Source organism: Heteronotia binoei, chromosome 5 (genome assembly GCF_032191835.1).
Source record: "Heteronotia binoei isolate CCM8104 ecotype False Entrance Well chromosome 5, APGP_CSIRO_Hbin_v1, whole genome shotgun sequence".
Taxonomy (NCBI): Eukaryota; Metazoa; Chordata; class Lepidosauria; order Squamata; family Gekkonidae; genus Heteronotia; species Heteronotia binoei.
Genome location: NC_083227.1, coordinates 27,050,480 through 27,070,211, shown reverse-complemented (window position 1 = coordinate 27,070,211; position 19,732 = coordinate 27,050,480). Strand labels below are relative to the sequence as shown.

General features: G+C 46.4%; 1 protein-coding gene and 1 non-coding gene across 2 annotated transcripts in view; one reads left to right on the top strand and one right to left on the bottom strand.

Annotated features, from left to right (window-relative positions):
* Positions 1 to 19,732, top strand: part of LOC132571888 (uncharacterized) — a 128,773-nt gene that overhangs the window by 96,957 nt on the left and 12,084 nt on the right. The window contains exons 11-14 of the mRNA XM_060238680.1: positions 96 to 178; positions 1,245 to 1,371; positions 4,021 to 4,122; positions 5,749 to 6,757. Coding sequence (XP_060094663.1) covers positions 96 to 178; positions 1,245 to 1,371; positions 4,021 to 4,122; positions 5,749 to 6,757 — 1,321 coding nt within the window. The remainder of the gene's footprint in view (positions 1 to 95; positions 179 to 1,244; positions 1,372 to 4,020; positions 4,123 to 5,748; positions 6,758 to 19,732) is intronic.
* Positions 8,979 to 9,053, bottom strand: TRNAS-UGA (transfer RNA serine (anticodon UGA)). Its single transcript has one exon. It is a non-coding gene; the product is annotated as a tRNA-Ser (tRNA).

Genomic DNA, 19,732 nt, shown 5'->3' with positions numbered 1-19,732 from the left:
ATGCAAAGGAGCTCCCCCTAGAATTCCACCCCTGAATATACAAAATCTACGTGTGAGGTGGAAGCTGTTCCTCCTGTCTTTTGTGTTGCTTACAGGTGACGGAATGGCATTAGCGATGCATATAAGGTTGTCTCTTCTTTGTGATGGAGAGGAGGCAACTGCTGTGCAGCCAGATCAGGTAGGGAAGGGATGACTGGGAGGTGGACGGGGGGGGGAGGGGGGACAGCCTGCGTGGCTCTTGGGGCCTGGAAGAATTGGTTTCCATTTTGCATCTCCCAGAGGTGTCCGTTAGGAAGGCAGTCTGTAAAAGAAGAAGAAGACTGCAGATTTATACCCTGCCCTTTTCTCTGAATCAGAGACTCAGAGCAGCTTACAATCTCCTTTATCCCCCCCCCCCACAAACAGACACCCTGTGAGGTGGGTGGGGCTGAGAGGGCTCTCACAGCAGCTGCCCTTTCAAGAACAACTCCTGCAATAGCTATGGCTGACCCAAGGCCATTCCAGCAGCTGCAAGTGGGGGATCAAACCTGGTTCTCCCAGATAAGAGTCCGCATGCTTAACCACTACACCAAACTGGCTCTCCTGAGGCATCACTCCAAGCTAAGCACAATGAATCAATGGCTGCTTTACTGTGAGATATATAATAGATTTCCTATTGAATTTTGGAATATTTAGAAGCAATAAGTAGTAAGTAGAAATGACAATATAGTTAACACAGAAAATGCAGCAATGATGAAATTAAGGATATAATTGTAAAACAGATCAGTTATGAAATCTGGAGCTCAAAATGTTTGAAACATCTTGAAAATTATAAAGGAGGGAAGTTGGGGAGAAATATTTTCTTCTTTACATACTTCATAATGAATCCTTTTGTATCCTTATATATGACTAAATAATCCTTCATTCCTTTTGTATCTCTCATATATCGTTATCTTGCATAGGTGCATAAGTACACATACACGTAGGCTGCGATCACACAGACTAAATAATCCACTTTCAGTGCACTTTCCAACTAGATTTTGCCAGTTCACACAGTAAAATCCAGTTGGAAAGTGGATTGAAAGTAGATTGAAAGTGCGTTATTTAGTGTGTGTGACCACAGCCATAAAGAAATCAGTGGGCTTAGCCTGTGATGAATTGTGTGGCATGGACTCTACAGTTCTCCTCATAGGAAAATGCTGAAGACGTTGCAGTCTTAGAAGGGGAAGAGCAGTTCCCTGTTGATGAACATTTTCCTCTTACAGGGCATGTTGACCTTTGACCAGGTGGCTATGCATTTCACTGATGGGGAGTGGGCCTTCCTCGCCGCAAACCAAAGAGCCCTGCACAGGCAGCTCATGGAGCAAAACTGCCAGAACGTGGCCTCTCTGGGTAAGAAGCTTCTGGATTGTCTAGTCAGTTATTTTTCTTGCGTCTTCTCTAGGTAGTACTGCCAGTTCTGGGTTTGGGTAATTTCTGGGGATTTGGAGGTAAAGTTTGAGGACAGCAAGGTTTGGGGGAGAAGGTGGAGCTCAGCAGGGTATAATGCCATAGAGCGGTGTTTCCCAAAGCCAGGGTTGCGACCCGGCACCAGGCTGTGGAGCCCTCAACGCCGGTCCGTGAGGCCTCCAGTCCCCTGGCCGCCCTTCCCGCCGCCTTCCCCCGCATCACGCCTCCCTCCCCCAGGTTGCGTGCCTCCTTCTCCCTCCCTTCCCCACCTCAGGCAGGTCAGTTTCATGCTGCACAAAGCCCTTCCTCCCCCCCCCCCCACCATTGCCCGATCGCTTGGAAATCGGCGCGGAGCTCATTCCACACCGGGCCAAGCTGGTGGCAGCTCAAACAGACTGCGGCCAAAAAGGGTGCTTGGCTCTTCCCTCCCTGGCACTTCCTTCCCATCCATTTCGGCCGCGGTCTGTTTGAGCTGCCGCCGGCTTGGCCCAGCAGGGAATGAGCTCCACGCCGATTTCAGAGCAATTGGGGTGGGGGGAGGAGGAAGGGCTTTGTGCAGCATGAAACTGACCTGCCAGAGGTGGGGAAGAGAAGGAGAAGGAGGCGCGGAGGCGAACGTTGGGGGGGGGGGGGAGGCGCAGATGCGGAGGAAGGCGGGGGAGGGGCGGCCAGGGGACTGGAGGCCCCGCGGACGGGCGTTGAGGGCTCCAGGGCCGGCTTTCCCATCGAGAGTGTCCTTTCTTTCACTCTTTCTTTCTTTCCTTTCACTCTTTTTCTCCCTTCCTATTTCCTTCCTCTTTTTTCTTTTTTTCTATATTTGTTTCCATCCCTCCCTCCCTCCCTCCCTCCCTCTCTTTCTTTCTTTCTTTCTTTCTTTCTTTCTTTCTTTCTTTCTTTCTTTCTTTCTTTCTTTCTTTCTTTCTTTCTTTCTTTCTTTCTTTCTTTCTTTCTTTCTTTCTTTCTTTCTTTCTTTCTTTCTTTCTTTCTTTCTTTCTTTCTTCCTTCCTTTCTTTCGTCCTTTCTTTCGTCCTTTCGTCCTTTCTTTCGTCCTTTCGTCCTTTCTTTCGTCCTTTCGTCCTTTCGTCCTTCCTTCCTTTCTTGCCATTGCTAATCTGAGTAGACCTGGAGGGGTGGGGAGAAGCTTTAAACACCCTGCCATTTCATGTTTTTCCAGGCTGAGAGCATTTTATATTTTTAGTTTTCTGCTGTGTGGTCCTTTTGCTTTTTCTTAATGTTTTATTTTTATAATTGCATTGCAAAATCTCACTATTCTCCCACCTTTCCTAAACAAAATATTGCAAGAGTTTTAGGCTTGTTTGTACATCATTTCCTGTCTCCCGGCTCCACCCCCAAAGTCTCCTGGCTCCACCCCCAAATTTTAGTGGGCCACGAAGGAGAAGTGTAAAAATAACCAGGCCACGGGGGTGGGGAAAGTTTGGGAAACCCTGCCATAGAGTCCAAAGGAGCCATTTTCTCCAGGGAAACTGATCTCCTGTTCTCTAGGTAGGAGATCTCCATGCCCCACCTGGAGATTGGAACCCTAACTGTAGGATTCATCAGCTTCTTTTTTGGCTTGATGGTACTAAGCAGTCTCTTCCAAGGGGGCTGTAGTCCTAACTGAGGGCAGCAGTGGGGAGAGATTCTGAACTTCTAGCTCCAATGTTGGACCTCCTGATGACACCTGGGTTTTGGCCACTGTGTGACCCAGAGTGTTGGACTGGATGGGACATTGGCCTGATCCAACATGGCTTCTCTTGTGTTCTTATATCTGAGGCAGTGGTGCTCTGTTTTCTTAATGTTTGGGGGCAACAGTGAGAGGGATTCTGGAGTTCTGGCTCCATCAGGGGACCTCCTGATGACACCTGGGTTTTGGCATGCTGGGAAACACACATTCCTCTCCTAGAATGATGTTTCCTTCTCCTCATATAAGACTATAAGAGAAGCCATGTTGGATCAGGCCAGTGGCCCATCCAGTCCAACACTCTATGTCACACAGTGGTCAAAACCCAGATGCCATCAGGGGGTCTAGAACTCCAGAAACTCTCCCACTATTGTCCCCCAAGCACCAAGAATATAGAGCATCCCTGCCCAAGATAGAGTGTTCCATCTATAACTTGTGGCTAATAGCCACATGGTCCTCTGCTCCATATGTCTATCCTATCCCCTCTTCAAGCTATCTATGCTTGTAGCCACCACCACTTCCTGTGGCAGTGAATTTCATGTATCCGTTACTATTTGGGTGGATAAGTACTTCCTTTTATCTGTTCTAAACCTACTGTTCATTAATTTCATTGAGTGCCTACAAGTTCTCGTATTGCAAGAAAGGGAGAAAAGTACTTCTTTCTCTGCCTTCTTTATTCCATGCATAATCTTGTAAACCTCTATCATGTCACCCCTCAATTGTAATTTCTCCAAGGTAAAGCGCCCTTATCCCTTTTTATATATCTGTTGCATCCTTCATTTCTTCCCTTTGGCGGCAGTGGTGCTGGTGGTGGAAATCATGAAGCCACCCTGAACTTAGAAGCTCTCAGAATCTTCTTTTTCTTGCAGGGTCAGAAATTGCTGATACGTTTTTCCCCCCTTCCTCTTTAGAAGGACCTCTGATTCGCAATCTGGATTTCAACTCCTGGCAGGAAGAAGGGGAAGCTCGATTTTTTCAGGTCCCCAAGGAAGAATCATTAAGAAGCTGCATGGGTGAGGCTCTATGCCAGGTCCATCTGGTTATGAATTTTCCCGACTTTTGATTTTCAGAGAACTTGAGCAAGACTCTCTAAACTGTAGAGTCTTGCAATCAAAAATTCTACTTTGTGAGCTAATGGCATGAAAGTTGTGAGCTACTGCATAAATTTTTGTTCTCTGGGGCCATCCTTCCTGAGCTAACACAAAAATGTGTGAGCAGAAGGCTAAAAAACTGAGCTAGCTCACACTAACTCAGCTTAGAGGGAACATTGAACTTGAGCTATAGGAAATTTTTGTTTTCCGTTATCTTGGTTTCTTCAATTGCCGTTATAAGTTTGGTCAGGTTCTTTCAAAGCCTTTTGAAGCTAGGCCTCAGACTTTTCATTGATACGTATTTCCTGAGGTAAACACCTTTCTTGGTATCATGGGGGTTCCTTTCCAAGATCAGCAGCTTATGAGGCAACGTCAAATGCTTAATTGTCCATATTTCCTGTGAGTGTCTGTTGAACTCCACCTAGCTATCTTAGCTCATTCTCTCATAGGTGTTGAGTGGGTGTATTTAGCCAAACAAACTGCAGGATTTTAGTCCTCTTGGATTATGCTCTGGCAGGGACAGACTGGGAGGAAAACTTGGCCCCTGAAAAAGGGCTCTCATGAGGGAGAGAGAGCCCGCTTGGCCAGCCATACATTTTGGAGGACCTAGTTGAGCATCTCTTTCAGTAACTTGCATGGGGTCTGGTCAGGTGCCTCCTTTCTCATGCTGTGCAGCATGAGTGCTGCCAGCTTATGTCCATTCTGTGTGGGGAAAGAGCTGTCACCAGGTCTGTAACTATGGGGGGGGTCTAGGGGGAAGGCCGCTCTATGTAACCCCCCCTTCCCTCTTTAGGGCCCCTCCATTCCCAGGCTATTTCTCCCCCCCCCCCCCCGTGAGAGAGAGCAAGAGCAAGAGAGCGACAGCCACAGTCAGAGAGAGCACGAGAGAGCGAGAGGAGGCAGCAACAGCAAAAGCGAGAGAGAGAGAGCAGGAGAGAGAGTGACAGCGAGTGAGAGAGAGTGACAGCAAGAGAGAAAGCACAAGAGAGAGAGCAACAGTGAGAGAGAGAGAGAGAGAATGAGAGAGCAACATTGACACAGAGAGAAAGCTCGAGAGGAGAGAGTGACAGCAAGACCAAGAGAGAAATCAGGAGAGAGAGCGTGACTGTGTGTGTGAGAGAGAGAACATGAGACAGAGCAACAGTGAGTGAGAGAGAGAGTGAGAGCACAAGTGAGAGAGAACATGAGACAGTGACAGCGAGAGAGAAAGCAAGAGAGTGTGCGACAGCGAGAGAGTGCACACGAGAGTGAGTGCACGTGCACAAGAGAGCTGGGGCCTGGCAGCTGGCCACTGGAAGAAGCAGCCAAGCCCCATGCCCCCCTCATTTTTTTTTATCCCCTGGGCCCACTCCCAAATTTCTGGCTATTGGACTGGCTGCCATAGAGCTGAATCTGTGTTTCAATGGAGGGAGGCTGTTTAATATTGGGCAGGATCCAATTTTCCACTTACGTTTTGCTTTTAAGCTGCTATGATGGGATGACGGTTGAAACAATTTTTTAAATGTACTGTGTCAGAAACAGCTAACTGAGTTTGTTCCTTGATTACAGGCTCTGTTAATCCTTCCGGATCTTACTGGCTTCCCTCAGATGGATGGAGTGAGGGACAATTGCTCAGGGATATGTCGGGAAGAGGCAGGTCTGAAGAGGCGGAACAGCACAGAATCAAAACAGAAATAAAACAGGAAAGGGTGGAGGAGTCTTACATTTCTCAGGGCGGCGGGGCCTGTGAAATCCCGACCCAAGGAAAAAGAAACGCGGGGAAGGAAATCAGTCAGTGCCCTGTGTGCCAGAAAATCTTCCGTTGGAAGTCAAGCCTTTATGCGCACTGGAGAATCCATAAGGAGGAAAAACCATTTCAGTGCTCAGAGTGTGGGAAGAGCTTTTGCCAGAAGGCGAACCTTATTCGACACCTCGGCGTACACACCGGAGAGAAACCATTCCAGTGCTCAGAATGTAGCAAGAGGTTTGGCCAAAGGGATAAACTGCTTAGGCATCAAGGAATCCACACAGGGAAGAAACCGTATTCGTGCTTACAGTGTGGAAGACATTTCAGAGACAAAACTGATTTTACTACCCATCAGAGGGTCCACACAGGGGAGAACCCCTACAAGTGCTTAGAGTGTGGGAAGAGCTTCTGTAAGAACTCGGACCTTACAAGGCACAAAAGAATCCACATAGAAGAGAAACCCTATCAGTGCTCGGACTGCAGCACAGATTTTTATTACAAACCAAGCCTTAAAGATCACGAGAGACTGCATGCAGGAGAGGAGCCATATAAATGCTCAGAGTGTGGAGAGAACTTCAGTAAGAACTCAGACCTTACTAGACATGCAAAAATCCACGTGGGAGAAAAACCCCATCAGTGCTCAGACTGTAGCATGGATTTTTCTCAAGGGGGAAGCCTTAGAAGTCATCAGAGAATCCACACAGAGGAGAAGCCATATAAATGCATGGTGTGTGAAAAGAGTTTCGGTCAGAGGATAAACCTTAATTCACCCCAAAGAATGCACGCTAGGCACAATCTGGACCAATGCGGGATAGCAGTTGAAGTGTTGAACTAGGGTGGGAGAGACCTGAGTTCCGACCACTCAGCCATGAACATTCACTGGTGACCTTGGATCAATCACTCTCCGCCTACCAAACAATGTTGTTGCGAAAGTCAAATTGAGAAGGATGGCATATTCCATCCCATACTGAGGACGGGCAGGGTAAAAAAAAAAGCTGGACAATCTTGTAAATCCTAAAAAATGCTCTGACCATGGAAAGAACTTCAGTGGAGCACGGATTTTTTTCCCCCGTGTAAAAGTGGACAGATGACATCAGATGGCTTTGGATTCGTCAGACCTTTATGAAGAACATAAAATCCGTATAGGTCTCAGCTTTTTTACGAATGTGAAAATCGCATTCCGTGTTGAACATGAAAAATTACGTGCCGTGTTAATGAGCAAAGCAGGACAAAATCCATTGAGCATTTCAAGTGCCAGAGAACTCTTGAGATGACACTGGAGTAGGTTGATGTGCACAACTGGTTTTATAAAGTACACACTACGTGAGTAACTGTTGTCAATTCACAAAAGAACCCCTGCTAGGGCAGTCCTATAATCTTTCCTGTCCTGTACTCTGCCTTCAGCCATGGCAGTCCAGATGCCTCCAAAAATCCCACAAGCAGGGCAAGAATGGCAGCCGTCTGCTGACAACTGGTCTTCAGAAGTTCATCCCTTTCAAACGCGGTGATTCTATTTAACTACTAAGACTTGTAGCAGTAGATTCATAGCAGTCATTGGTAGTATCTGACAAAGGGGGCTCTCAGAAGCTTATACCACAAAAACCTGGATTTGAATCTAGCTGTTCTACCGCAGACCCACGTGGCTACTCTGAAACAGTACGCGTCTTCGCTTGAGATAGCATCCATGGCCAGATCTTGCAGTGCATTCCATAAATTAAGCTCAATGAACCTCCATGCTCAGAAACAATATACCTTCTGTTATTAGGTAGAACTAGCATGAGCGAGCTGTCATTCTCCTGCTCTGCGCAGGAGCTTTCTGGAGTCTTCTCCAAGGTCATTGTGGGACATGTGCTCTAGATGCCAGCCAGCCAATCTGATTTGGGGGGGTCTGTTCTTATATAAAGCAGTCCGTCTTAGGTCTTATATTTTCTGTTAGTTGGACAGAGTCTAAATACCATTAAGTATCCATGTGGGGGAGTCACCTCTCCTGGATTTAATAGTGTCCTATATTCTCCACTTTAAAATCTAATTGCTGGTTTAACAGAGACTAAAAAGTTCTTTAGGCCTCATGGAAACCATACGGTTCCTCATCCCTATAGCATGGAGATTTTTAAATTAAGAGGATTCTCGAGTGGATACCTAAAGAGCTGGGGTAAGGAGCAAGAGTCCAGAAGGACCTTAAAGACTAACAAAATTTGAGGCAGGGTAGGAGCATTCATATAAGTGCTCCATGGCACAGAGTGGTAAAGTTGCAACACTGCAGTCCAAGCTCTGCTCACGACCTGAGTCCGATCCCGGTGGAAGCTGGGTTCAGGTAGCCGGCTCGTGGTTAACTCAGCCTTCCATCCTTCCGAGGTCGGCAAGATGAGTACTCAGCTCACTGGGGGTAAAGTGTAAATGACTGGGGAAGGCAATGGCAAACCACCCCGTAAAAAGTCTGCTGTGTAGATGTTATGAAAGCAACATCACCCCAGAGTCGGAAATGACTGGTGCTTGCACAGGGGGACAACCTTTACCTTTTTTTAGGAGCATTCATAAGTTATTGCTCACTTCTTCAGATGCAACTAGAACACAATTCCATGTGTCCTTATATCTTGGGAAGTGGAGTGATTTCAGATGCCAAATGACAATAGCAGGCTAATGACAATAGATCAGCTAGATTAGAATAACGTATGAGAAAGAGACTGCTGAATTACAATTGATAATGAAGCTCAAGATATTGCATCTTCCTGGACTGAATCAAGACCTGGGTTTCCTGCCTTAATTACAAATGCTGATTTCTCCATGCCTACTCATCCTCATCCAGTTGTGCCTGCTGTTGTCATTTGGCACCTGAAATCACTCTACTCTCCAAGATATAAGAACTGATGGACTCACGTTCTAACCGTATCGGAAGAAGTGAGCAGTGACTCATATGAACATATATGAAGCTGCCTTATACTGAATCAGACCCTCAGTCCATCAAAGCCAGTATTGTCTACTCAGATTGGCAGCGGCTCTCCAGGTCTCAAGCTGAGGTTTTTCACGCCTATGTGCCTGGACCCTTTTTAATTGGAGATGCCGGGGATTAAACCTGGGACCTTCTGCTTTCAAAGCAGATGCTCTACCACTGAGCCACCATCGCTCCCAACTCACAAAAGCTCATCTCCAGCCGCAAATGTTGTTAGTCTCTAAGGTGCTCCTGGACTCTTGCTCTTTTGTGCTGCTACAGACAGACTAACATGGCTACCCATCTTGATCTAAGGAGTTATGCTTTGCTTCTATAAATCCTGCTTTTCTCCGTGGGCATGTCCAATAAGCTAACGAGACTTTATTGTGGACTCTACCACTAGATTTAAGGAGCTCTTTCCAATCCTGTATTTTAAGGCGTGTGTAGCTTTTCCCTCGGTGTCCGCTTTTTATTAAATAATGTCATGTTTTTTAACCTGTTCATTTCTTGTTTAATACGGATGTTCTTGAGAACTTGTTACACTGAACTATTTATCAAGGACTAATCTTCACATGACTGATTTTTTGGAGGTGGTTGGGACGGGGGGGATTTGACGTTAGGAATTTTGGGAATGGCTTTGGACGATCCGCCTTGGTGATCTTATTAAACCTGCTGCAACTGATCCCTTCCCCTCTTCTCCTTGGTAGTAATTTTGAGGTGATCTGAAGAAGTCTGTTAAGTGCCTTGAAGCTGGGTACTCATTTTACCTCAGAAGGTCATCAGATTTCCCAGTTTCTTCCAGTTCCAAGAGCTGAGAAGCTCTTGACACCTATACTAACACTCTTCCTGTATCGTTGATTTGAGAAATGGCTTTGGAGTTGGTGAAAGGAGTTGTCTTTCTTTTAAGCCCCGCCCCCCACTCTGACTGCATGCCCGCCATACCATCAAAACAAGAGTCAGCAACTTTATTGTACCTTTATTCACAACGAGAACTTTACACTACTCTAGTACAGATGGGGAAATTCTCTGGATGGTGTGAGCATGTTGTCAGATTCTGGAAGAAAAGTCTGAACTCTGACTAGGGGGTAACTGATAAATCTATTTCATATCATGCAGAACTCTGCCTCAGATCAAGGCCTGCTTATGCGTTGAGACAGGCAAATCTATGAACACAACAAGGGGATGATTCTCTAACAAAACTGAGACCCTGTGTGGTGCAGTGGGTCAGAGCAGGGGTGTCGAACTCATTTGTTATGAGGGCCGGATCTGACATAAATGTGACCTTGTCGGGCTGGGCCACGAGCGTCATAAAATGTAACGCCAGGTAGCAGAGAGAGAAACTTTATAACGGACACAGACAAAACAATTTTTTTAAAAAAAATCAAACATGTATAAAGCATTAGCACTCATTGGTCTTGCTTTCTTTGTATCTCTCTTGTGTGATCCAGGGAACTGGGCAAGCAGAGCTCTGGGTCTTTCCTTCTTTCCCCAGAGAACTGGAGGGGGGTGAGCTTCAGCCAAAAGAAGGAAGAGAGGCTTGGCTTAGTAGCTCTGTTGTGCAATTGAGAAAGCCTGGCAAAGTAAGCTCACTCTACCCCCAAGGGAGGAGACTCAGCCAACGGAGAAAATAGAGACTTTGTAGCTCCTGTGCAATAGAGCAAGCCTGGCGAAACAAACTGTGATGCAGAAGGAAGCAAGAGAGAGGGAGAAGGAAGTGGATCACAGCTAGTTGCTCAGAGGCCTGCTAGGCGCCCTCCAGGGGCCTGATTCGGCCCCGTGGCCACATTTTTGACACCCCTGTGTTAGAGTGACAAAGTAGGATCTGGGAGACCCAAGTTCAAATCCCCACCCCATCATGGAAGCTTGCTGGCTGGCCTTGGGCCATTCATATACTTTCAGCCCAAGCTGCCTTGCAGGGTTATTGTGAGGATAAAACGAAGGAGAAGAGAATACTGTAAACCAAGGGTGTCAAATGTGTGGCCCAGGGGCCAAATCAGATCCCTAGACAGTTCCTATTAGGCGCCTAACTGGCTCTTGTCTGCTTCCTTCTCCCTCTTTCTTGCTTTGTTCTGCATCACTGCTTGCTTTGCAAGGCTTGCTCAATTGCACAGGAGCTACAGAGCAAAACCTCGATTTTCTCCATTGATTGAGGCTCCTCTCCCTCCTGGTCCCCTGGGGAAAGAGGGAAAGAGCCAGCATTTCCTTTATCCAGTTCCTCAGATCCCATGGAAAAAATACAAAGGAAGCACCTTTAAGACCAATGATTGCTAATGTTTTAAACATGTTTTACTTTGTTTTATTTAAATCTTTAAATGTCTGTTGTGGGGGGAGAAGACATAGGAGATTGTGTGGACTCTTATCTGGGAGAACTGGGTTTGATTCCCCACTCCTCCACTTGCACCTGCTGGAATAGCCTTGGGTCAGCCATAGCTATTGCAGGAGCTGTCCTTGAAAGGGCAGCTGCTGTGAGAGCCCCCTCAGCCCCACCCACCTCACAGGGTGTCTGTTGTGGGGGGAGAAGACAGGAGATTATAAGCTGCTCTGAGTCTCTGATTCAGAGAGAAGGGCGGGGTATAAATCTGCAGTTCTTCTTCTTCTTCTACTGTTACCTAATCTTGAATAGGTATGCACATGGCCCGGCCCAACAAGGTCTCATTTATGGCAGATTCGGCCCTCATAACAAATGAGTTTGACACCCCTCCTTAAGCCGTTGTTGGTCTCGCTTGGGAGGTAGGTAGGTAGGGTATAAATGACCTCTATTCCATTGCTTTCTTTCCATTTCCCCAGACTTTATGTACATGGAAGCCTACATAAATCTTTGTGTATTGTTTATTTTGCAGTTTCTTGTTTTTATGTTACATTTGACCCATTCCCCATCACCTTTTTGCTAAAACTTAACCAGAACATTAAAATATATATCTTTTCAATGTTAACCAGCCTGACACAGCCTGTGATTTAATTTTTTTTTTAGTTGACACATCAGTTTAATATTTGTAAACATTCTTCAGGAATTGAGTTAAATAGAATGCTCACAAGTTAAGCAATGTTGTAACTCTCTCAACCTGCAAGCAGTTGCAGAGTTACTTCAATTTAAAAGGTAAAGGTAGTACCCTGTGCAAGCACCAGTCATTTCTGACTCTGGGGTAATGTCGCATCACGTTTTCACGGCAGACATTTTTACAGAGTGGTTTGCCATTGCCCTCCCCAGTCATCTACACTTTCCCCCCAGCAAGCTGGGTACTCATTTTACCTCAGAAGAATGGACGGCTGAGTAAACCTTGAGCTGGCTACCTGAACCCAGCTTCCACCAGGATCGAACTCAAGTCATGAGCAGAGAGCTTGGACTGCAGTACTGCAGCTTTACCACTCTGCACCACGGGGCTGATTTTTTCATATAACTTCAATTTTGTCCATTTAATTGATGTTTCCCCCCTCTTTTTATCGTGCTTTTAATAATAGTTTTATTTATATGGCAAGCCATCTTGAGTTCTGCAAGGGAGAAAGGAGGCTAATGTTTTAAATATCTAAATTTTCAATCCACTTGATCACAGCTGGGGAGAGTTCAAAGAGCTCCATCACATCTCCCCGGAAAGCACGATGCTCACATTCCTGTGACAGATAGTTCGGCGGGCTGCACCACAATTGCATTTGGGTCCTGGAGTAAATCTGCATAATATTGCATGTCGCAGAGTGGTAAAGCTACTGTACTGCAGTCCAAGCTCTCTGCTCACAACCTGAGTTCGATCGCAGTGGAAGCTGGGTTCAGGTAGCCAGCTCGAGACTGACTCAGCCTTCCATCCTTACGAAGTTGGTAAAATGAGTATCCAGCTTGCTGGAGGGGAAGTGTAGATGACTGGGGAAGGCAATGGCAAACCACCCTGCAAAAAGTCTGTCGTGAAAATGTCATGATGCGATGTCACCCTAGAGTTGGAAACGACTGGTGCTTGCACAGGGGACTACCTTTACCTTTACTTATAAATGCTTAAAGGGCCAGTGTGGTTTTACGGGCATTATTTTTAAAAGCATGATGCTGTATATATGAGAGTCAGTTTGGTGTAGTGGTTAAGTGTGTGGACTCTTATCTGGGAGAACCGGGTTTGATTCCCCACTCCTCCACTTGCACCTGCTGGAACAGCCTTGGGTTAGCCATAGCTATCACAGAAATTGTCCTTGAAAGGGCAGCAGCTGTGAGAGCCCTCTCAGACCCACCTACCTCACAGGGTGTCTGTTGTGAGGGGAGAAGATATAGGAGATTGTAAGCCGCTCTGAGTCTGATTCAGAGTGAAGGGCGGGGTATAAATCTGCAGTCTTCTTCTATATGAAGAGAGAAAAGGATACCATGCTGATGCCAGTGGTTCACATATCCATCTTCTTGTGTATGTTAGTTCTAGTTATATAGTTAGCCCTCTCTATGAACGTTCAAGGCGATTTTATTTTTAAGGAACGTACTCTTGTCAGACTATGGGTCCATGAAAGTCATATGCAGACAGGTAGTGGCTCTCAAGGTGTTTCCCATCTCCTGCTGTATGCTCCCTGCCTGAAGATACCAGTGAACTGAAGCTGAGGCCTTCTTCATGCCAAGAAAATGCACTACCACAGAGCCAAGGCCCCTTTCAATGGAGATAGGAAAGGAGGAAAGTTAGCTCCATCAAAGTAAAGCTTGGCACAATTTAAAATATTGTGGGGGGGATGGACCATGTTTAGAGGGCAGCTTTCACTACTCCCTGCATTCCATACATTGTGGCCTTTTGGGGTACTGTTTGGTTCTGGAGCACAGCAAAGCTGCCCTTTCAGTCCTGCCAAGAAATATTTCAAACAGAGGAATGCATTTTGTACATATTCAGATTATTATTTATTGTATGGCAGAGAGCCAGTTTGGTGCGGTGGTTAAATGTGAGGACTCTTATCTGGGAGAACTGGGTTTGATTCTCCGCTCCTCCCCTTACAGCTGCTGGAATGGCCTTGGGTCAGCCATAGCTATAGCAGGAGTTGTCCTTGGAAGGGCAGCTGCTGGTGGTGATACCCTGAAGTGTGACACTCCAGATCTTCCCACCTCACAGGGTGTCTGTTCTGGGGGAGGAAGATAAAGGAGATTGTGAGCCGCTCTGAGATTCAGAGTGGAGGGTTGGGATATAAATCCAATATTATCATCAGAGTTACCCATAGGAAGCACATAATATAACAGGTGGGCAGATGGATTTGGCAGTCTCCCTAAATACTAATATCTAAAGTTTCCATCCAATCGCAGCTGGGGAGAGTTCAGAGAGCTCCCTCACATCTCCCTGGAAAGCACGATGCTCACATTCCTGTGACAGATGGGAAATAGTTTGGCGGGCTGCACCATAATCGCATTTGTGTCCTGGCATTTTGCCCCCATTCAAACAACAGGTCTGCACAACTGCCGAAGCCTGCTCGTATTCTATTGGCTGCCTTCTATGCTTTATGTGGCAAGTCAAATACATGTTCAGAGGCACGGTCAGACTCGGCTAGAATTTATAGGTCCAAATGGTGGCAGTTTGTGGGGCTGAGCTAAGCAGCATAAGAAATGTACTCTTGACATGATCAGTGATGCTGTAAATCAGTATTGTTAATTAATTAGAATGGTGCAGGGTAATGCCAGCCTTGGCTGTTTGATGTAGAGCTCTGTGTGACCTGAAAGCTTACACCCTCTTGTGGCAATCAAAATCTGTCCTCTTTGGGAGAGCTGGGTAGAAAAGAAAATGAGTGTGCCCCCATCAAAGGACCTTTGAAGCCAAGCCAAGGAATTGAGTGTGCCCCCATCAAAGGACCTTTGAAGCCAAGGCCCTGTTTATGGGTGATGAGCTGGGCAAAAGAACCCAGAAGATCTGGAATGTCACACTTCTAGGTATCGCTGCCACTAGAGCTTTTAACTACCCAGGCAGCCAGAGACCAGGAGACAAGCCCATAGCCCCCCAAAGTCTAAGAACAAATGTCAGGCCTGCAAGGCTGGACTCTTAACGAGATGAGTTCCTGAAAACAAAGTGATTTATTAAAAGCAGGGGTCGTTTTGTAGAAAAATAGGTGGTGGAGCTCATTAGCATAACTCATCAGCATATGCTGCTGCCACCCAGCCAAAAGCAACCTGATGCAAGAAAGGAGAGCCCCAGGAGAGTGAGGCCTGCTTGGGCTGCCTAGAGATCCAGTTAGCCCAAGCAGTAGGGTTGCCAATCCCCAGGTGGGGGCAGGGGATCCCCCAGTTTGGAGACCCTCCCCCCACTTCAGGGTCGTCAGAAAGCGGGGGGAGGGGAGGGAAATGTCTGCTGGGAACTCTGTTATTCCCTATTGAGATTTATTCCCATAGAAAATCATGGAGAATTGATCTGCAGGTATCTGGGGCCCTGGGGAGGCTGTGTTTTGAGGTAGAGGCACCAAATTTTCAGTATAGCATCTAGTGCCTCTCCCCAAAATACTCCCCAAGTTTCAGAAAGATTGGACCAGGGGGTCCAATTCTATGAGCCCCCAAAGAAGGTGTCCCTATCCATTATTTCCTATGGAAAGAAGGAATTGAAAAGGTGTGCCGTCCCTTTAAATGCGATGGCCAGAACTCCCTTTGGAGTTCAATTATGCTTGTCACAGCCTTGATCTTGGCCCCACCCCCAAAGTCCCCAGATATTTCTTGAATTGGACTTGGCAACCCTACCAAGCAGGCCTCACTTGCCTGGGGCTCTCCTGGGCTGCCCCCCCACCAAGGCTTGCAAGTCACCCGCCACCCAAAATCACATAAGAAGTGGAGAAATGGTGGTACAGGCTTCTCCAAGGGTTAATGAGGGCTGCTGCGAGTGTGGCAAAGCTCCTGGTGGCTGACTGGCTGCCCGCTCTCCTAATCCAGGGATTGTTATGCAGCTGCACCTACTATTCAATGGACAAAGTAGGTGGGGAGGAAGAGGGGGAACCATAAGAAAGATTCAGGAGCTGTGCTCCTGTGAGCTCCTGCTGACTCTGAGACCTGATTAAAAGACTGTGCAAAAATAGGTCATAAAAGAGCCATGAATGGTGAGGATAAAATAATGAAGCTAAATAGCTAACCTAAGGACTTTTATGAGCATTGGTTCCAATCTAGATGTTACCTTGAGTCCAAGACAGTTCCAGGTATGGAGCCAACCTAGTCCATGCAGAAACAGTGGCTACCCTGGAATGGAAGATGCACACTTTGGCATTGTATTCTCCTGAGGTGCCTCACATCTCCAAACTGCTCTCCCCAGGCTCCAACCCCAAATCTCCAGGAATTTCACGATCTCAAACTGACAGCTCTAAACACCAGCAGTCCCAAGTCTATCAGCAAAGGTTGACAAGAGTGGATCTTTTATAAGTTGACCTGAAAAATCTACTTTTCGCCTTCCTTTAACATGAAAAAAATATTATTTCATAACTCTTGCTCTGATGAAGATTCCTGTTGAGCTCAAAAGCTTGCACATTCTTTTGCATCATTTGGCTGGCACTAACAAAAGGTATGATACAGATTTATGGAGTATTTTTTTGTGTGCTGGTTTTTGTTCGGGTCAACACAGCTGTTAACCACTTTTCTCCACCGCTTGGAGACAAAAACTCCTTTGTGAGCAACTGATTCTGATGTGAAGGTAATTCAGAAAAGGCAACCGCTTGCATAGTCTTTCTTCTGTAGAGTCTGGAAGTTATTCTCTGCCATTCCTTGTAGGGTGGCCCATTCTCTTTAATACGTCTCAGGGCCAGGGCAGATTTTACCTTCTGAAAGATGCTCCCTTTTTGAGTTTTGTGTGTATGTAATTCAACTAGGGTTGCCGGCCTCCAGGTGGTAAGCAAACACAAAAAAGTCAAACGGAAGGAAGAAATGGAGAGAACATCGTCAGGCTCCGTGTAAAATCAGCTTAACAGCACCTCTTAACAAAAATAATTCTGATGTCTTCAATAATGTCTGATCAAACACTTTTATGATGCAAATTTGGTTTATTCCACTGCAAAGTGATAAGCCTTCAAAAGTGTGGATAGATCCAAATTCATATGCGATACATCCACATTCAACATTCTTCATCCGTTGCATCCACATATAGTATTAACAGCAGATTAATCCATAGCGCAACCGGTTTAGTCTATTTAATTTCCCTGTTTCGCTTCAACACTTTATCTCAACGGAAGCTTATTCCATTTCAAAATACATTGTCTTCCATTTCACCTACGCTTTACTCTCATCAGTAGAATCAATGTTGACGCACAGTTCACATTCAACCGCTATCCCATTAATAGTGCTGTCGATTAATCTGCTGTTAATACTATATGTGGATACAGCAGATGAAGAAGAATGTTGAATAGGGATGTATCACATATGAATTTGGATCAATCCACACTTTTTGAAGGCTTGTTGCTTTGTAGTGGAATAAACTGAATTTGCCTCATAAAAGTGCTTGATCAGACGTCATTGAAAACATCAGAATTATTTTTGTTAAGAGGTGCTGTTAAGATGATTTTATACGGAGCCTGACGGTGTTCTCTCCATAACCTCCAGGTGGTGGCTGGAGATCTGCTATTGTAACTAATCTCCAGGCAACAAGAGAGATAGAAAATGGCCGCTTTGGAAGGTGGACTGTATAGTATTATGCCTCACTGAAGTCTTTCTCCTCCTCAGGCTCCAACTTGTTAGGGTTGCCACACTCCAGGACCTGGAGAGCTGGAATTACAACTGATTTCCAAGCAACAGAGGTCAGCTCCCCTGGGGGGGGATGGGTGTTTTGGAGGGTGGACTCTATGGCAGGGGTTGTCAAACTCATTTGTTATGAGGGCCAGATCTGGCATAAATGAGACCTTGTTGGGCTGGGCCATGTTGGGCTGGGCCAAGCCATGTTGGGCCGGGCCATGTGTGTACCTATTTAAGATTAGGTAGCAGAGATATACACTTTATAAAGGACACAGACAAAAACAATTAAATGTATATTTTTAAAAAACTTAAAATGTTAGCACTCGTTGGTCTTAAAGGTGCTTTCTTTGTATTTCTCCCATGGGATTCAGTGAACCAGCCAAAGGAAACTATGGTTCTTTCCTTCCTTCCTCAGGGGACTGGAGGAATGGGGAGGAGCATAAGTCAATAGAAGGAAGAGAGGCTTAGCTCAGTAGCTCTGCTGTGTGATTGAAAGAGCCTGGGAAAACTAGCTCTGCCTCCCCGCCTTCCCCCCCCCAAGGGAGGAGCCTCAGGCAATGGAGAAAATAGAGGTTTTGTTCTGTAGCTCCTGTGCAATTAAACAAGCCTGTGATGCAGAAGGAAGCAAGAGAGAAGGAGAAGGGAGCAGATGACAGCCAGTTGCTCGGAGACCTGATAGGAGCCCTCCAGGGGCCTGATTCAGTCCACGAATTGCATGTTTGACACCCCTGCTCTATGACATTGTACTCCGATGAGGTTCCTCCCCAAGTTCTATCTCCAAAACTCCAGGTATTTCCCGAAGGGGAGTTGTCAACCCTATCCAATCTCCAGAACTCCAGGTATTTCCCAAACTGGAGCTGGCAACCCTCGGTTCAACCCTGACCTCCACGTATCTCGGAAGTTAAGTAGGGTCAGCCCTGGTTAGTTATTTGGAGTCATTGCATAGAAAAAAAAGGTGCCAGAGCTCATTAGCACAACTCACTTGCCTACGCCACACACCCCCAGCATCACTGGCAAGTGTCCTAAATTATATCAGCGCAGCATCTACCTTAAAAGGCTTCTTGGATTATAACTGGCATAATAAAACCTTACTCCCGTCATACTGTTTTAAGTTATTTTCTCCTATGGGGCCCCAGCGGCATGATGAAGATTTCCATCTGTCTGCTTTATATGTTTTCACTATTTCCGCATTTTTTTTGTGAGGGAAAATATTAGAAAGCTTGTCAAATCTTAAAAGAGTTCAGCAAAATTTTCACAGGGGGTTTGAACAATGGAGCCCAGAAGCAAGTATTTGAAGGGAGGAGGTGGTTTAAGAAAAAAACACAATCAAATTTAGAGATTCTGGAACTCCTGCCCAAAATGAGGCTTGGATGGGAGTCCAGAGGCAAGGAATGGCGAAACACCTCTGAACGTCTCCTGCCTTGAATACCCTCTGTGACTTCACAACACTTTCCACCACTGCCTCAAGGGTTAAAACGAGCAAGGCTATCTCCTAGAGAGGTTTCTTCCTGCTCCTCCTCCTGTTTCCGGGGGGAGGGGAAATCCGTCCAGTGGGTTTCCCAGCCAAGATCTGGGTGAGTCCCAAATGCATGTGAGCCCCCCCCCTCCCCGGGCTGTAGGTGGTGGGAAATGCAGGGCGGGGGGGAGGAGAGATTCACCCCGAGGGAGTGATGATGCCCATAATGGAGATTAAAGATGGGAGGAGGCAAGAACTCAGCTGCCTTCTGCTTCCCTCCTTGGGGAGGGGGCTTGGGCAGGTGACCCACTGGGGGTCCCTCCTTCCTCAGGGCCTCCATCATGGTGTGGAGGTGCTTTTCCCGCTCTGCAAAGCCGGGGTTGGTCTCCCTGCAGCACATTTACAGGGAATCAAGTGGGGAGGGTGCATTCTGAGGACGTGTGCACAGTACACTAAATGATGTGTTTTGCAACTGGATTTTGGCTCCACTTGCACAGTAAAAATCCAGTTGCAAAACACATTATTTCATTTAGTGTGAATGCACCGAGTTTGGATAAAACAACTGTTTTCAAACCGGTTTATGTAGGTAGAGTAGTGGTGCAGGGCTTGGGGAAGGGACTACAGCCTAGGCCAGGGGTGGCCAAACATGCTTAACATAAGAGCCACAATAAACATCAGATGTTTGAGAGCCAGAAGGAAGGAAGGAAAATAGATGGAAGAGGGAGAGAGTGGTGGAAAGAAAGCAACTTTAACTTCAAATGCCTTCTGCAAGCCACATGACAGGGTGGTAGG